Here is an 18,867-nt window from a genome sequence, read left to right as displayed (position 1 = left end):
CCCAACCCACTAGCCTAGTCAGTTAGCCCAGAGCAGCAGGTCCTCTATGGCTTCAGAACACCAAGCCTCGATGTTCCTGTCTGGAAAAGGGGCTGGGAGGGAGTAACAGTACCTATCTAAGAGACTTAGCAATGAGAATTAAATAGCATAAGAAATCAGTGCAAGCTAGCACCGTACCTTTCACGTAGCAAACATTAAATATTATCCTTAAGGTCATTGCTACCACTATTGTTAATGCTGTCATTTCAGTCCAGGATAAAGACCAGTCACAAAAAGTTACCACCACCTTCAGTCCTGGCTCCAAGTGTTCCTGTGGGATGTTAGAGTTGCCAAGTTTTAGGAGAAAAACTGAAATTCTAATATCCTTAGCTTAGCACTTGGGAGAAAAAAAGAAAGAGAAAAATATCAGAAGAACATAAATTTTGCTACGAACATTGGTGATATTTAAATAAGATTTAAATTCATCCAGCATTTAAACAGCAAAGAAAGAAAAGACATTAAATTCACATAAGTGCTAGATTATGCAGACGCTAGAGTCAGAAATATTAACTTTGTCTCCATCCCGGGAGAGTGCGACTGGCTGGGAACGGATCAGGATAGGGCTTCAGGGTGTTAGATCTAGATCATCCTTCAAGCCATCAGCGCTGTAAAGCAGTGTTAATAAATTATTTAGCATGTCCCATGACTCAGCTTTTAACGAGAAGCGATGAACAGGTCTGCCGGCTCACCTGGACCATGGCATGTCTCCAGTTCCTCTCCTGGAGCAGGTTTGTCAAGTTGATGACCTCAATGTTGCAGCCAGGGTTGGGGAAGGAAGGATGGCGTCTGAGTTCTGAAGGGAGAAGACCTGCCCTGTGGTCCTGCAAGATCATGCCTTCTCCCCACCCCCACACCCACCTTGCTGGTCTCTCCAGCCCTGGATGTGGGAGGTCTAGTCCACCATTGGGAAACTGGACTTGATTCCCAGCCCAAGGCCAAGGCAGCCACACAGGGTTCCCCAGATCTGGCAAGCCGGATGAGGCTCCCTGGCCCCGGCCTTCCTGAGGGAGGACTGAGCTAGGGAGGTCCTAAGGCAGGGAGGGAAGAAGGACAGGGCAGGGAGGAGGAGGAACTGAGTGAGGTCTGAGCCTCCCATGGCTGCTGTGACAAAGAACCACAAGCTTGGTGACCTCAGACACCAGACACCTCTTTCTCTCCTTGTTCTGGAGGCTGGAAGTGTGGAGACAAAAACCTCCCTAGGAGAGAGGTCCCTCCTTTGTCCAGCGTCCAGGGGCTGATGGCGTTCATGAACTTGTGGCCACTTCAGTCCAGTCTGCACTACGTCTCCTCTGCCTGTCTCATAAGACACTGACCTGCTGGACACCACAGGACACTCTCAACTCAAAGTCCTAACACCAGACATCTGCAGAGACCCTTTCTCCACATGGCTAGCATTTACAGGTTCCAGGGATTTGGGAGCACTGTCACCCAACCATGGTGGGGTGCAGGAGGGATCCACCTTCTGCTAAACACTGTCTCCCCAGGAGCTCTGGGGTATGAAGGATACCATGGAGATCACCTTAATGTGTATCTGAACACTTGGTATGGGTACAGGATTCCCCAGGAGTGGGGAAGAATCTTCTGGGCATCTCTGCACAGAAAGTTCCCATCAGCCCAGAGAAAGGTGTACTCCAAAGAAAGGCGCAGAGCAGAGCTGTTAGCCACCACCAACATACACTGCAGCTGGGAGCTCTCTCTTCTCTCTCTCTCTCTCTCTCTCTTTCTCTCTTCTCTCTCTCAGTTGCTCACTGACTCACATCACACAGCCTTTATCTCAGTACCTCTCCCCAATAGCCAGTCTAGAGTCCATTTCCACGTAGCTCCCACCTCAACTTTCCTCTTCTCCCACATCAGGGCTCTGGTACAGGTGGCTGAAATCTGAGGTCAAATTCCTGAAAGAGAATGGAGAGAGAGCTCAGCTTGGGCCAGCAGTCCATCTCTCCCAGCCCCCAACCATCCACCTCTCCCAGTCCTGGGGCCAGGGCTCAGAAGAATGTGGAAATGGTGCTTCTGAGGTGGTCCTGGGCAGCTGGACAGAGCGAAGGCTCTCAGGCAGATGCATGGACCAGCACCTGCCTCACCAGGGTCCTGCCCTGACCCTGGGGCTGCACACAACCCTCCTGTGTAGAGAGATTCTCAAACCCCAGTGTCCACACAGTGTCTGCTCCCCACCCCGCCACCTGCTGGCTCTGCTCAAACTAGAACACAACACATGGGCAGCAATGAGGGGCAGAGAGTGACTGAGGCAGCTGCAGCCATAACTGAGTCACAAGTGCTGCCAGGAAAGATCCCTGTCACCTCCTGGACCAGGGTCCCCTCCATGGAGGACAGCCTCAAGCAAGGACCCTGGTGTCATAGACTCAAAACCACAGGATTTGAGTTGTGGTCACCAGGGCTGGGGAATGGAGTCAGTCAGAGGACACAAAAAAGGTGTTTGGGTGAATCAGGCTGGAGACTGGTGTCCAAGGGGAGCACAATGGGGATAAAATCACTCTTCTTTTGGGCTCCTGGTAAATGAGGAGATTCAAGCTGATCTTGCCACAAAAATAAAAAAAGAGAAGGAAATGGAAAGGGGAGGGGAGGAAAATGTCACTACGAGATGCTGTTCTGTTAATTTGCTTTGGAGTAGTGATGCTCTGTTCATATTAATCTCATAGCATCAGGTTACATGCCTTAAATACCACATGAAATTTGTTTGTATGAATTTTTAAACTTTTTGAAATTAAACTTTAAAAATATAACTCATGACCCTTGATGCCGCCAGACATCTATCTAGAACTGATCCCCACACACACAGGCACACAGGCTCAGTAAAATGACTTCTAGCTGCCTCCAAAGTCTCTCCTCCATCTTGTGCTCTGTTCAAGTTCGACTCCTACCTCCCCCTCCCCTAACCCCTCCCAGGTGAACCTGGCCTGGCCATGTCTCCTTCCTGGTTGGTATTAACTTCTTTTGCACACAGGTTCACTCCCTAGAATGTGTTGGACATTAGGAGGGGCCCCTCCCATAACTTGGGCATTTGGGGGTGACGTGGGTGTGGCAGGTTTATGACAGTGACCTCTGTCCCACAGTGAAGACCCCAACTACATTCCTGGCTTGTTTTGAGTTTGCAGGAATTAGAATATTCATAGACACCTGCTCATTATCTTATCTGCTTTCATCTATCTATTCACTCAGACCCGGCCTACAAACACCACAATTTGACATGCTTTTACTAATACAGCCATTAGAATATGGTGCAGGCGTGTTACAACAGTCACGATAAGCTCATGAAAGTGAAGTAACAAATTAACAGGGACTCTCCATGACTTAACCCAAGCAAGGGGCTCGGGCTCGGCTGGCCCCAGGCACCTGTGGGTTGTGTCTGTGCCACCAGCTCTGTGTATCTCACGACTCTGAGCCAATGTCAGCCACCACCTCAACACCAACCAGGCATCACCCCAGAGGGAAGGTGAGTTCTGGATGGTCCCTCGTTGGAAGTGAAACATCCCTACAAGGAAATGACGCCTGTTCACAGCCCATAGGCCAGGAGGGTCACGTCCCCACTCAACAGCAAGAGAGCTAGAAGGACAAGCTTGCAGTGAGCCTGCAGAAGAACCAGAAATCATAGCAAACGCTCCTCGCCTCCATGTGCAGAATGCAGACTGGGCCATGGGTGGGTCACCAGGGAGCTGTGGGTACAGAGTCTGGAATACTCCAGCCACGTGTAACACTGGTTTTCTACTGGACCTAAACAACTCCACACACACCGGCATGCACTCACGTACACCAGCATGCACTCACGTACAAAGGCATACTCTCTCTCCCTTCCTCACTCCTCCTCTCTCTCCCTCCCTCTACCCCTCTTTCCTTCAAGAACTCAGCTCCTCTGTGACAACTGGACCTGATTGAGAAATGGAGGAGAAACAGCCTTGCATTAAAGATTCCCTGGGCTCTGGCGCAAGACAAGCCCTGGCCAGGCCACAAATTATAATCAAGCAGCTGGGCTTGTTCCAGTCAGCTTTGTGATCAGTTTTAAGTATCTCTGCTATCGGCAGACACTGAGGATGACAAACTCCTCCAACATATCAACGGAGCTGGGCGTGCGTTTCTCTTCCAAGTGATCGAGTGATCGATCACTCTGAGCAGGCTGAGTCTCACAGTGGCCCCTCTTGTGCATTTGCTGTCTGTGCTGCCTCGGTGTCAGACAAAAGGCACTGCATTGGCTATGCCTTTGTGATGTTTGCACAACCTAGTAATTTCTTCTCTGCTTTGCTTCATGCCTCTTTAAGTGCTCAAGGGAGGCTTTCATCTTTAAGAAGATAGAAACCAAGAAAGCCCTCAGGCTGAACAGTGACTGTGGGGGAAGGGAGACCTCACCTGGTCTGAGGCCTGCCTCTACCTCTTTCCAGCACACGTCCTTGGTCAGGTTCAACATCTGTGAGATGCAGGCAATACTGACACCTGCCTCCAGCCATGGTGCTGAGACCACGTGAGATACACATGTGCTCAGTAGCCCTATCCTGTACCAGATGCTCAATAAATGGGGATTCCTCATGCTCCCCTTCCCCACTCCATACCTGCCCAGCAAGGCCCAAGTAAGAGATGATGCTTTCCTGGCCCAGAGGTACAGCCTTCTCTCCCTCTCTGGGTGGTGACTTGTGAGATAAGAAGCCCCCTCCTCACCCCCACCCATGGTTCCGAAGGTCAAGGTTCTGGAACTCTGGAATCAGTTTCCTCATCTAGCCAAAGCCAAAGTGTGGGCAGAGCTGTGCTCTAGAGTCCTCCTTCCATCCTTACACCTCCCTCCACTTTCAAGATGGCGCCACAGCACCTACTTCTGTTTCCTGCAGTCACCAAATCTCTCCCTTCCTCCCTCTCATGGCAGCTGGATTGCAGCTAGGGCCAACCTAAGGAATCTAGGGTAATCTCCCTCTCTCGAGATCCTTAATTTAATAACTCACAATAGCCAACATGTGGAAACAGCCTAGGCACCCACTGGCACGTGAGCGGCTAAGGGACCCAAGGGAAATACACACAGGGCAACACTAGTTAGGAAATTGTGCCACTTTCACCAGCACAGATGAACCTGAAGGATGCTGTGCCCTTCAGAAAGACAAACACCAACACACAATGTCACTTATATGTGGAATCCAAAATAGTCAAGCTCACAGAAGCAGAGACAGAAAGTGTGGCTGGTGGCTGGGGGCAGGGAAAGGTGGGTACAGTTTTAGTTACTGAGGGTGAATAAACTCTAGGGCTCCGGTGTACAGCATGGTGACTACAGGGAATGACACCATATTGTGTGCAGCTGCCAAGACAAGTGATATTAACTGTTCTCACCACAAATGCAAACAGAAGTTACTGTGGAGGCGATGGGTGTATGGACCAAAATGACTCTGGTCGTCATCTCACGATATATATGGCAAGACATTGTGCTGCTTTCTGTAAATGTATGCGATTTTATTTGATAATGACTTACTTGCCAACACTGCTGGGGATAAAAGGTCCTTAGCTTATGGTAACAGCAGCTTCTGTGCTCCAAAGCAACCAGCCACCAGGTGCTGGTGGCTCACTCCTGTAGTTCCAGCTACTCAGGAGGTAGAGATCAGGAGAAATCATTCACTAGATTTCAAAAGAACCCAACACACACACACACACGGGGTTGGCAGAGTGACTCTAGTGGTAGAGCACCTGCCTAGCAAATGAGGATTTAAATTCAGACCACAGTACTGCCAAATAAATAAAATGAAAGTAACCAGCCATGTTGATTACTGGGATTCATTCTCAAAACAGCCTCCTTTCTCGGACTATGGAACACAATGAAAATTCACCTTCTCCCTTCTCTCCCACCTCTCGGCAGGTTTCTGACAAATGTGACTACGTCTTTGTCAATGGGAAAGAGATGAAAGGCAAGGTGAGCGTGGCAGTCCACTTCACCTACCAGCACCTGCACAGTGCTCTGGAGATGACGGTGTGGGTGCCCCGGCTCCCGCTGCAGATCGAGGTCTCAGACACCGAGCTCAACCAGATCAAGGGCTGGAGGGTCCCCATCATCTCCAACAAGAGGTGTGTGTCTGTCAGGGCTCCATTGCAGAGACTCACGCCCATAGCGTAGGCTCACAGGGAAGTGGGCAGGCAGCTAACTCCAGAAAGGCCGGACCCAAGGATTCCCATGATACCTTAAGGCCTGAGTCTCTCTCTGTCCCTCTGCGCTGATTTGCTCTGGGCATCACCTTTCCTCCACCCTGACCTCTCCACAGCTCTTGTGGGCAGTGCCTCCTCCCCTTCCTCACAGCTCCAGCAAAAGTCCTGAGCCAAAGTCTTGTCTTCACTCAGGTGTGTTCCCACCACTTATCTAGTTCCCTTAGCCAGGTAGCAAGAGTACACTAAGTGGGCAGGTAGGCTGCAGTCACTAGCCCCCAGCTGAAGACAGAGGAATCAGAGGAAGAGACCACCCTGCCTAGCCCAGAGCTCAGGCCTGGGAGAAAGAGGGGAGAACCAACATTGGGAGGGAGCATGCAACAGGGCCCGTGGAGAGGGGATGGAGCCGTTTCTGCCTGGCCAGGGCTGTGGCTTATAACCCAGTGCAGAAGCTCTGAGCTCTGCCTGAGCTCTGTGCACCTGAACACACTTGGTTGGGGTTTGGTAGAGTTGTAAAAGTCTCTGTCACCCATCCAGCAGCCAGATGAGCACCAGGAAGGGAGAGTCACAGGCATCAGGTTCACCATTGAGACTGTGTCTCAGAGACTCCATAAAAATAAAGGCACGTGCTAGGAATATACTGCATGTCAGAGTAAGTAGAGTCACACAAGGAACAATTCCTGCCTGTGGGCTGTGGATGGTTCTCACCTGAGGGGACTTTGATGTTCCTCCCCTTAGAAGCCCACCCCTTCCACCCTTTTGTCTCCTGGGAGAGCAGACAGCTTGCAGACAAAGGCTGTGGGTCCCGTGGACATTCAGATGACAGTTTCAGCAATGGTACATCTCTGGAGTATGCAGTGCTGGGATGGGAGGATGGGGTTAGGAGTGAACTGGAGACTGCAGAGGGGAGAGACTATAGGGACAGATCCACCAGGACCAGATTGGTCTGCTTGTGGCTCGTCGCAGATTCTGCCACAGCTGTGGGCTCAGTTATGGCAAGGAGCTCCTGGGAGAGGTGCCAGCTGCTGTCCTGATGGAGCCTGAGACACACTGTGCAGGGGCCGGCTGTGCCAGATGCCGAGGGAGGATCTGTGTCTGTCTCCTTTGAATCACCCCAGTCCTTCTCACAGTTCCTGCTGAGGGTCACCTTACCTTGGGTTACACGCCCACCTCCATCAGGTGCTGGTTTAGAGGGTGACACCAGTCATCAGAGTTCTGACAAATTAGTTGTCCATGCCTGTGTGACTTAGGGGTTTACCCCAAGATTTATTAGTTTAAAAGTCATCCCAAGGCTAGACATGGTGGCTCGCACCTGTAATCCCAGCTACTCGGGAGGCACTGAAATCCAAGGCCAGTCAGGCAAAAAGTGAGACCTCATTTCAATCAAAAAGCTGGGTGTCACCCCTGGGGATAAACCCAAAAGACTGTGACACAGGTTACTCCAGAGGCACCTGCACACCCATGTTTATTGCGGCACTATTCACAATAGCCAAGTTATGGAAACAGCCAAGATGCCCCACCACTGACGAATGGATCAAGAAAATGTGGTATCTATACACAATGGAATTCTATGCAGCCATGAAGAAGAACGAAATGTTATCATTCGCTGGTAAATGGATGGAACTGGAGAACATCATTCTGAGTGAGGTTAGCCAGGCTCAGAAGACCAAAAATCGTATGTTCTCCCTCATATGCAGACTTTAGATCTAGGGCAAATACAGCTCTTGGGTCACATGACAAGGGGAGAGCACACACGGGAGGTATGTGGATAGGAAGAAAACTCTAAACATGATAGTATTTGATGTCCCCACTGCAGAGGAACTAATACAAAAACCTTAAGGTGACAGAGGTTATCATGAGCAGGGGATCAGGAACTAGTAAAAAGATCAGTTAGAGATGAATCAACTTGGATTGTAACGCATTTGTACATGGAAGCAATGCTTGAAATCTCTGTATAGCTGTCCTTAACTCAACTAGCAAAAATGCTTTGTCTTTCTTATTATTGCTTATTTCTACTCTTCAACAGAACTGGAGAAAAGCTCAGAACAGGTTCTGCCTGGAATCGAGGCGGGGTGGGAGGGAGAAATGGCCCAAACAATGTATGCACATGTGAATAAATGAATAAAAAATAAATAAATAAATAATAAAAATAAAATAAAAAGTACTACAGACACTGAAAAAAAGTAAATAAGCTGGGTGTGGTGGTGCACGCCTGTCGTTCCAGCTGTGTGGGAGGCATAGGTAAAAGGATCGTGGTCTGAGGCTGGGCGTGGACAGAAGTGCAAGACCCTATCTGAACACCAGCTAAAGTTAAAAGGGATGGAGGTGTGGCAAGTGGTACAGCACCTGCCTAGCAAGGGCGAGGCCCCAAGTTCAAAAAACAGTTCAAACTGTCAAGAGAAAGTCATTCCAAAACTTGGCATGGCTTGAAAGCACAGTGTGTATTGTCCATTGGTTTCTGTGGGTTGGGAAGTAGGCATGGCTGAACTGGGTCCCAGGAGCTTGGTCTCTTCCGGGCTTCAGTGTGCCTGCCTGTGCGGCTGAGGTCCCATCTCAAGGTGCCTGTGGGAAGGGGCTACACCCAAGCTCACTCATGTGCTGGGGAGGACTCAGCTCCTCACTGGCTGTTAGCCAGAGGCGACTCAATTTCAGGCCATATGGGTGTCTCCATAGGACAGCTCAGAACATGGTACCTTGCCTCATCAGGGCGGGCAAGTGAGAGAGCCAGGGAAAGAGAACACAGCTACACGGATGTCACCGTCTTTAAAACCTAATCACGAGAGACCATCCAATCATGTCTTTTTAATCAGGGTAAATTAATCATATAAAATAAGGGGCTTCATTGTGACAATTGCATGCACACATATAACGTACTTCGGTAACGTTCACCTGTTACTCTTTCTTATCTCCCTCCTAGTCCCCTTTCCTTCCAGGACCCCTTTTCCTTTCTTCCCCTTTCCCCAGCCTCCAGAAATGAGAGAAAACCTGTGGTACTTGTCGTTATGGGACTGGCTTATTTCACTCACATGATGAACTCCAGTTCCATCCATTTCCCAGCAAATGACGTCTTTTCATTGCTAATGGCAGAGTAAACCTCCACAGTGCATATACACCATGTCTTCTTCATCCTCTCATTGTTGGTGGGCACCTAGGCTGGTCCCATAGTTGGGCTACTGTGAATAGTGTAGCTATAAACATGGGTGTGCAGGTGTCTCCATAGTAAGACATCTTTGACCCTCGGGGTGCACACTCAGGAGTGTCTGTCCATCTGCACTGACTCTCTGACAGGCCAGCTCGGGACAGTGAGGAAGAGGACGACGATGAGAGGAGGGGCCGAGGCTGCACTCTCCAATACCAGCATGCCATGGTGCGGGTCTTGACACAGTTTGTGGCCGAGGCGGCTGACCCTGGGGGACACCTGGCTTACCTGCTGGGCTCGGACTGGCAAGTGGACATCACAGAGCTGATAAGTGACTTCGTGCAGGTGGAGGAGCCCAGGATTGCCAAGCTGCAAAGAGGACAGATCCTGGCTGGGCAGGAGCTTGGGATGACCACCATCCAGGTAAGAAGACCCTGCCCATGCTCTGCCAGGTGACAGCTCAGCGGGTGCCATTGCTTTCAGCAGATTCTATTTTGGGGTAACAGTGATGAGATTGTCAGGTAAACATTGTGAGTGGCTTTATGATACAAGAGTATATATATTCTTGTATCTCATATATCACACATGAGGACACTGGACTGCATCTCCAATTGGTCGTGTTTGAGACTGACACACGACTTCCGCAGGAGCCATGGTAGTTCTGGCCGTCTTGTGAGCTCTGGAGGGGAGGTGGCCTTGTCTGGTCCACAGGCATGGCCAGCTCTTGCGTGGCACCTGCACTCCCCTGACTGTTGCCACCTAAGCCAACCACGCCTGCATGACATGGAGGCTGCCACCCCCACCCTGTCCCAGCTTCAGGCCTAGGAAACCTGAATATCTCAGAAATATGCAGGGGGCAGGAGCACAACCGGCTGATCTCGTGGGTTCTGACTTCTAGGGCTGGGAGTGCAGGGTCACAGCTCTGTGCGGGGGCCTGGCATGGGCTGGTTCTTTAACTCCCATTTGAGAGCAAAGGAAGGACTCGCCCTCAGAAGGCCAGGTTTAGAGGAGAGGAGAGTGTCTCGCTAGCAATGAGGGAGGTTTCTAAAGCAGCTGTGCGTTCGGACCCTTCAGCTGAAACGATTTCGAATTGTGGAATATTTTCAATAAAATATCCATCTTGGAAAATGGGCTGGTTTTGCAAGAGAGCAGTTGAGTCAAGGAGGAGAACACAGTCATCCCTCAGAATCCCCAGGGAGATTGGGTCCAGAAAACACCAAAGCCAGCAGATTTTCAGTCCCTTGCATAAAATGGTGCAGGGTTTGCACAGAACCTCCCCACATCCTGCCATATACCTTAAGCCATCTCTCGATTCTTACAATAGCTAGTACGTATCGTTATGCAGTGTAGTTTGGGAATAACAAGAGAAAAGTCTGTGCGTGTTTAGTGCAGAATCAATGTGATTTCAAGTCTTTCTGATCTGCATTTGGTTGAACCTGCAGACGCAGAGTCCGTGGATCTGTGGGCCTGGAGTCACATGCTCACATGGGCCCTAGAAGTGGAGAAGGTGCCATCAGTGAGGGGGCAGGAGAGGCATGAGTTGACAGATGGGGACCCTTGGGAGCCCTCGGTGTCGGGAAGACAACAGGTGACGGGGCAGGCGGACAGGAGGAAAGACAAGCCCTGTGTGGCCACATGACACACCTTTTCTAGAAGGGATGGAAATCTATCTTTTTTACATAAAATCTTCTGACTATTGTAAATGATGGTCATCGATTCCATTTTAAAGTGATTTATATCAAACAAACGGAGGCAGCCAGAGGAGGAGGAACACTCCAAGATGTGAGGGTCACAGGGAGTGACCAGCCTTTGTCACTTGAGTAAGGGGAAGGCAAGGACAGGCAAGGTCACAGATAGGTGTTGAAAACAGACTTCCTGCTCAGGGTCTAAGCTGGACAGAGCCTCACTCTTGAGTCACTACAGCTGTGCAGAGGAGAAATGTGACTGGGGTGTTAGCACCGGCCATAGGACTGACACAGGATGATGTTCCAAAATGTCCCTAGGCACCACTGTGGCATTTGCAAATGCCCACTGGAGACAGGAGTGGAAAAGAGGGTACCTAGGCCAACGAGCCGTACCTTTTAGTTACACACTGGCTTTCATGTGTGAGGGAGAAATAGACAAATATGCAGCTAGCTACCAGACCCATTATTCTTTGTTGAGATGAAGGCTTTTTAGAAACAAATTGGTTAAAACATTTTAAACAAATATGCACCAGCAATAGCAGAAGTGATCCGTGCTGTGTATGAATCACGATACTCAAATGAACTCAAAAATGTTGATTCCTGCTGTCAAGGATGAGGGTGGACAAAGTGACAAACGGAGTTTTGTTTGTTGGTTTTCTGGTTGTGGGACTTGGATTTGAACTTGGGGCTTCATGACTACAAAGCAGATGCTCTATTGCTTGAGCCATATCTCCAGTTCATTTTGCTCTGGTTATTATTTTGGAGATGAAGTCTCTTAAACTATCTGCCCGAGCTGGCCTCAAACCACTCTCTTCCTTATCTCAGTTTCCCAAGTGCCTAGGATTACAGGTGTGAGCTACCAGAGCTCGGCTGACAAATGGAACGTATTTGTGGGGTGGAAGCAGGTGACAAGCACCCCTCTACCCTCCCTTGCTGTGATACTTCCACAAAGATCTAGGTCAAGAGGAAGGTGTCATGGGAAAGGCTCATTCCAGATACTGGCTTCTTTGTCTGTCTCTGTCCCTCACCCACACGGAGCACACTTTGTGCCACTGATCGAATTTCAGAACTGCAGAGAGCCTCTCCTTGTCATGTTGGTTCTGTCCTGCAGATCCTGTCCCCTCTATCAGATGCCATCCTGGCTGAAAAGACCATCACTGTGCTAGATGAAAAGGTGACCATCACAGACCTCGGGGTCCAGCTGGTGACAGGACTGTCGCTCTCCTTACAGCTCAGCCCCGGAAGTAACAGAGCCATCTTTGCCACTGCAGTGGCTCAGGAACTGCTGCAGAGACCCAAACAGGTAAGGGCAGGAGGGGGTCATCACACAGCAGGTGGAGGCCTGATCAGATGAGTCACACACTTGTCCAGAGCATTAATGAAAGACAGGACACACTTTTCAACTGTAAAAGGGGCCTGTGAAGCAGGAAGCCACTCTTTCTCATGCTCCCCAAGCAGAGATGGAAGGAAACTGCAGCAAGTAAACCATGACCATCTTGCTGCAGGTCTCTGGAGAAACACTGCCCCTACCCACCACAACGCACGGTCACTTGGTAGTGTCCGGGCTGGTCCACGCTCTCTTTCTTCCTCTGTCCAGACAGCCCAGGCTGGACACACTGAGCCTCACCCAGCAATGGATGAGGATAGGAACAGAGTAGTCAGGAGTCCCCATGGCGTGCAGCCAGGTCCCCCCGCCCTGAGGGAGTCCAGGTGGGGGTGCAGGGGGGGGGATTTCAGGAGACTGTGTCCACTTCCACATCGTTGAGCTCAAGGAGGAAAGAGGACTGTGGCGAAGCGAATCCAGGTTTTCATTCCTTTCCGTTAAAGCCAGTGTGCTCCTGCAGTGTGCCGTGGGTGTCTGTGTATGTGTGTATACTGTGTCGATGTATGCGTGCTTTATGTGTTATGCTGTCTGTCTGTGTGTATTCCTACTGTACATGTGCCTGGCTGTGCACGTGTGTGCTGTGCATTGTAAGTATATTATGATGTGTGTACTGCATGTGTGTGTGTGTATGGTGTGTGCGTGTGCGTGTGTGTGTGTGTGTGTGTGTGTTGGTACCATGTTTCCAAACAAAGTGGACTGTTCATAGGTGAACCTGCTCGCCTCCCTCTTTAGAGGTGGGCAGACATGATTCCTTAGAAAGAGAGATCTGTGTGAACTTGCTTGACAGCAAAAGACGCAGTCCCAGGCTGCTAATTCTTACTGGGGCTTGCAAGAGGAGACATCCTCAAGCCACGGAGATTTTTCTGGCAGCCTCGCTATCAGTCCTGAGTCCTTCCCCTGCCTCCCTCCCCTCTGCAGACTCACCCTGAGACTCGTCTCACGATGGTGATCACAGCAGGAAGGAGGCCAAGCTGGGCTGTCCAGGAGGCACACAGAACCGCCACCTCCAGGTTCCCAGCCTGGATGGACCTCTCACTCCGTCCCCTCCACCACATGTCAGCTGACACCCTGACCCTCTCACTGTGGCCTTTGCATGCAGGGCTTGGGGTTAGAAACCATTTGAGGGTGGATGATGCCAGCAACAGATAGCAATTCTTGGCAAAATCGAACCTCTTTTGTCCAGAAGGGTGCCAGCCAGGATGCAAGGGGCAGAGAGAGCAAAGGAGAAGTAAGCAGAGGCTTCTTCTGTCTTAGTGGGGTGATAAAAATCAGGGGGCCGCCAGCTAGAGTTAAGAATATGGTAACACACGGCTGGAATAAGAGCGAATCCATTTCGCCGAGGTAAACATGGCGCCCTGAGATTTGCTCCATACTTGGCGAGACGACCCTTGGTCCCTGTGGGCGGTTTGGCTCTGACGCTATACCTTCAAGAAACCCCTTGCACATTTGAATTTCCTGCTGAGGAAATTTACAGATTTACAGAGCCTGGACAGTCAGTGCTTTTACACAGCGCCTTGGGTTTTCCACGTAGCAGCTGGTTCACCCCAATGTCTAACAAGATAAGTAGCTACCGGCCAAGCTGGAGAAAGGAGCAGAGGCCACCAACCACGTTTGAGGAGCCTTTCTTGTCACTTCTGGAGGCTGAACAAGGTTTACCTCTGCCATGGTCAGAGGCCCCTTGGTTGGAAGACAGAGAAACAGAAGCAAGCTTAAATAATAAGGACTGTCTCATTAGGATTAAGGGAATCTCAGACTCCAGCTGTAAGACCCCAAACAGTCTCTGTGGTGTCCACTCTCACTGCTCTGTGACTTTAATTGGTTTTAGTTTTTTCTCTTCCTGTGGGGAAATGCTGTACCCAAGTGTTTGCTTATACGAGCTCCACCGTGCTTGGCCCAAAGTGGGGCTCCATTCCCCAATTCTAGGTAAGTTCTCACTAATTGTCTCTCACGGCTAACAGCTTCAGTCTGTCTTTCTTCTTTCACAAGAAAGAAAGAGAGGGGAGGGAGGGACTGACCGGCCACTTGGTGCTGCCCAGACTAACGGCTCTAAAGCAGCCGTCTCCTCCTTCAGGCCAGCGATGACCAGCAAGAGGGCCACCTGCTTCACAGAGCTGATTAGCTTTCTGGGTTGGGGTGGAGCAGGCTCTCGGCGGAGCTGGAGGAGGAGGGAACCTGTGGGCTGTGATCCATCATCAATCACGATGACCTCTTCTCTGAAAAAGGCTGGCATTAACTCAGAGTTTGTCTCCAACCATTCATCTGCTCAAACTACTCAGAGTAGACATTGGTCTAAAGCAACAAAGTGAAGAAGGCCAGAGATGGAGATGTGCACAGGCCTCGGCTGGGGCTCCTTTTGTATCTCTCAGAGGTTGGGGCAGAGGGCACAGTGGGGTGGAGGGGAGGGGAGGAAATAAAGATAAAATCTCCACCCAGCATATTCCTCTCTCTCTGGCTGGTTTCACTCCTCACCTGTAAGGCAAGATTGTGCCCCCAGGGAAAATACACACCCTAGCCCTAAAGAAGGCAAGTCAATAAAACCAAAGCCTACAGCACCTGGGGTGGGCCTCAACTCTGTGTTGTGTGTAACAAGAGGAAACTGAGTGCTAAGTGTAAAAATAACGTGATAAAGACTTTCCATTTCAATGTGTGACCTTGTAAACATCCCAGTCACACCCTGCGGATATGCAGTTTATTACTGTAGCTCCTGAACAGAAAAATGCAAATCTTATCGGGGGTGGGGCTTTTATTTTTGTGCCCATCTGTTTGGGCAGTACGGGGATTTGAACTCAGGGCCTCGTGCTTTTTAACAGAAGTTCTCCTTCTCGAACCACACCTCCAGTCCTTTTTGCTCTGGTTATATTTGAGATAAGGTCTTGCTTTTTTGCCCAGGTCAAAATTCTATTAAACTTCCTGCCATAGCTAGGATGATAGGCACGTTCTGCCATGCCCAGCTTTCTCCATTAAGATGGTTTCTCCAGAAACTTTTTGCCTGGGCTGGCCTCGAACCACAATCCTTCTTATCCTCACCCTCCCAAGTAGTTAGGGTTTCAACTGTGAGGCACCATGCCAGGTTAAAGACTGATCTTTAATTCCCCCGTGGTACTTCTCACCTCTGTTTCCATGCTTAACCGAATTTCCTTGTTCCTACAGGGTGCATCCTGTCCCTTATGTCTGTTTTTATAAACGTGCTGCTTAGCGAGCTTTCCAACCCTCTGACCTCCCTCTTTTACTCCACAGGAAGCAGCAGTCAGTTGCTGGGTGCAATTCAGTGACGGGTCAGTCACACCCTTGGACATTTATGACGGGAAGGACTTCTCCCTGCTGGTCTCATCCTTGGATGAGAAGGTGGTCTCCATCCACCAGGACCCCAAGTTCAAGTGGCCAATAATTGCTGCTGAAACTGAAGGACAAGGAGCTCTGGTGAAGGTGGAGATGGTCATCAGCGAATCATGCCAGAAGTCCAAGCGCAAGAGTGTGCTGACCATGGGAACGACAAATATCAAGGTTAAATTTGGCCAAAATGATGCAAACCCCAACACCAGTGACAGCGGACACTTTGGGGCCAGGGTTCGCCTGGACAATAATATCAGTGACAGGAGATCCAAAAAGCCCTTGCAGGAGTGGGTGAAACCTGAAGGGCAGTACCACAGCAGCTCCTCCCTAGGGCTCATGGAAGGAAGGGGCAGCACCACAGAGAGGTCGACCTTCCAGAACAGTGATGGTCGGGAAAGCTTGCTGGATGATGACAGCCACTTTCAGACCGCAGCCATGGACCTCACCAGCTTCCCAGACCTCCCTGGAAGCAACTCAGACATGGACGAGGATGATTTGGCCCAGGTGGCCAAGGGGCTGAGTGACCTGGAGATTGGGATGTATGCTTTGCTGGGCGTCTTCTGCCTGGCCATCTTGGTCTTCTTAATCAACTGTGTGACCTTTGCACTGAAGTACAGACACAAGCAGGTTCCCTTCGAGGAGCAAGAAGGTCTGAGTCGCTCCCATGACTGGGTTGGGTTAAACAACCGGACAGAGCTGTTGGAGAACCACATGAACTTCACCTCCTCCCAAGATGAGCAGATCACTATCCTTGACAGGGGTCTGGACGTGGAAGAGAACAAATTCCTCCTCAACACCAGCTCCCCTAACAGCACCAGTGGGCAGCTGTTCAAGGCCACAGGAGCCACACTCATGGACGGGAAGGACCAGAAAAGCGAGCCCCCAACGTCCCCTACCTCGAAAAGGAAAAGAGTGACATTTACCACCTTCTCTGCCATCCCCTCAGATGACGGGTGCCCCTCGAGGAACACTATGGTGATGAGTAGTGAGGATGACATTAAGTGGGTCTGCCAGGACCTGGACCCTGGGGAGTGCACAGAGCTCCACAGCTACCTGGAAAGGCTACAGGAGAATGTGTAAGCCAGGCCTACCCAGACATTTGTTCTCATTCACCTTTCGGCCTTTAATTCGGGCATGTGTGGCAACTGTGTACCTGGGGACAGAACGAGGTGACAGGGCAAGATAAGGGTGATGCTGTCAATACAGTCCAAGAAAAATGACTTCCGCTCAGATAGGGAGGCCATGATTTGGCATCACCACACATCTCAACGTGCAATGTCTTGCTCAAAGTTTAAGAGGTTTATCACACATGGCAAGAGTTTTTAAACTTGGAGCAAAAAGTGAGCTCCAAATCACTGAACTGCAAGACCTTCCAGGAAAGACTAGTCTCTCTTTAATCAAAGCAATTCAGATTTTGTAAGATCCACATGGTTCTTGTACCCAATATGGCAGATGAAGGAAGAAGAGTGGGAGTGGGGTTGAATGGGCAGAGATGGGAGGAAGTGTGCCATTGTGTGCAGGCAGCAGGGCTCATCATGAGCAGAATTGCAGGCCATGTGGTGCCACAGGCAGCTCCGGGAGGCACGGGAGTGAGCTATCACCTTCCAAAGACTGAGTCAGAGCTGGCCCCGGTTACAGACAGGCCAAGGCAGATGCCGAGAAGAGCAAACAGACCACCGCATCTTTGCAACGACATGCCAAGGACAGACAAACGCACACGACTCTTTGCAGCATTCAGAGCATTTTTCAATCTGAAAACTGAAGACATGGGGTACAGGACCTCACAGGCTCAGAGGACAGGCTCTTGCAGCAAGCTCCCTCTGTTAACGTCCACGCTGCCTTCCAGGAGCTGTGGGACATTTGGGGGCTGGGCCGGAGAGGACAGTTTGCAGCATTTATTGTATCCCTTTTCTCTCTGAGCTTTGTGTCAGTCAAGTCCAGGTGACTTCTACAGAGAAGCTTCCAGGGACATACTTCACTATGAAGAGGCTGGTCTTGGGGTAGTAAGGTCCAAGAACTTGTCATTCTGTGTCCTTGTGGAGTGAGGGGTTTGTGCAGAGATAGGACTTGGGTGAGTAAGAGGAGGTGGTGGGAAGCGAGGCCCAGACACATTTGGACAGCACGGGACGCTCTTTCATGATGGAAAGAGGGAGGGTGAGAGGCAGCACATGTGTGTGTAATGGGTGGTGCAAGTTCCTAGAGCATTCTCACTCATCTCCTGCCACTCCATAGCAGAGAACGAGGGACTGGATAATTGCCCACAAGACGTGACCCTAAGAAAGACAGTTGGGGGGTGGGGCATGCTGTTGGAGCCATCTTTTTTCTTCTCTTTGTATTTTAAACTTTGCATCATTCTCTCTCTCTCTCTTTCTCTCTCTCTCTCTGTCTCTGTCTCTCTGTCTCTCTGCATATATATATATATATATATAAACTTCTCTTCCTCTGTGTCTGAGTTTCTCTGAACCTATTTCTGCTTCCCTCCTCTTCTGTTGCATTATCCATCTGTGTGTGTGTGTGTGTGTGTGTGTGTTTCTTCCTCCCCCTCTTGCTCTTCCTTCTCTCCTGGTCCCTCTCTCTCTCTGTCACGTAACTGAGTTTCCCCAAGAAGATGCACGTGTGAGTCCCAGCTTCTCCTGCCCGCCTGGCCCCCTCCCCTCCCATTGTGGTGCTACCCACTTGCTCTGAGCTTGGGATTCCTGCAGCCAGCAAGCCACCTGCTCCCATCTCCACCGTGATGCATCATGTTTGGCTGGGTGGCTAAAAAGTCACCACTTTGCCATGATGACCCTTTCTTTTTTGGTCACCTCCTTACTATTTCTTCCGATCCTCACCTGTGTAACGTTCCATGGAATACCACAGCTGCTGCCCACTCCCAAACCCACCTACATGTATTGTAGATTGTAAGAATGTAACATATATTTATAAACGCACAGACTGTAAATATAAACCATGCACTCTGCGGCTTTATGACTGTCCTTTGTCTTTCCACACGCTGACCCCTCCCCCCCCACCGCCCTGCCACTCCACGGGCCCACCATCAATTGCAAATGGCTTTCCCTATGCTGTGGCTTTTGGTAAATGAAAGTACAGATTTAAGGATCCAGCTCAATCCAATTACACCCTGACATCGTGTAATGCGCTCTCTGCACTGAGAGGATGTTGAC

At 50.2% G+C, this 18,867-nt stretch overlaps 1 protein-coding gene across 1 annotated transcript in view; it reads left to right on the top strand.

The window, feature by feature from the left end:
* Positions 1-18,662, top strand: part of Tmem132d (transmembrane protein 132D) — a 195,847-nt gene extending 177,185 nt beyond the window's left edge. The window contains exons 4-7 of the mRNA XM_074060685.1: positions 5,882-6,087; positions 9,451-9,724; positions 12,098-12,289; positions 15,608-18,662. Coding sequence (XP_073916786.1) covers positions 5,882-6,087; positions 9,451-9,724; positions 12,098-12,289; positions 15,608-16,783 — 1,848 coding nt within the window. The 3' untranslated portion in view covers positions 16,784-18,662. The remainder of the gene's footprint in view (positions 1-5,881; positions 6,088-9,450; positions 9,725-12,097; positions 12,290-15,607) is intronic.
* Positions 18,663-18,867: the final 205 nt, after the last annotated feature.

Source organism: Castor canadensis, chromosome 18, assembly GCF_047511655.1.
Source record: "Castor canadensis chromosome 18, mCasCan1.hap1v2, whole genome shotgun sequence".
NCBI classification, from domain to species: Eukaryota; Metazoa; Chordata; class Mammalia; order Rodentia; family Castoridae; genus Castor; species Castor canadensis.
Note: the sequence above shows the minus strand (reverse complement) of the source record. Positions and strands in the feature narration are given on the sequence as shown.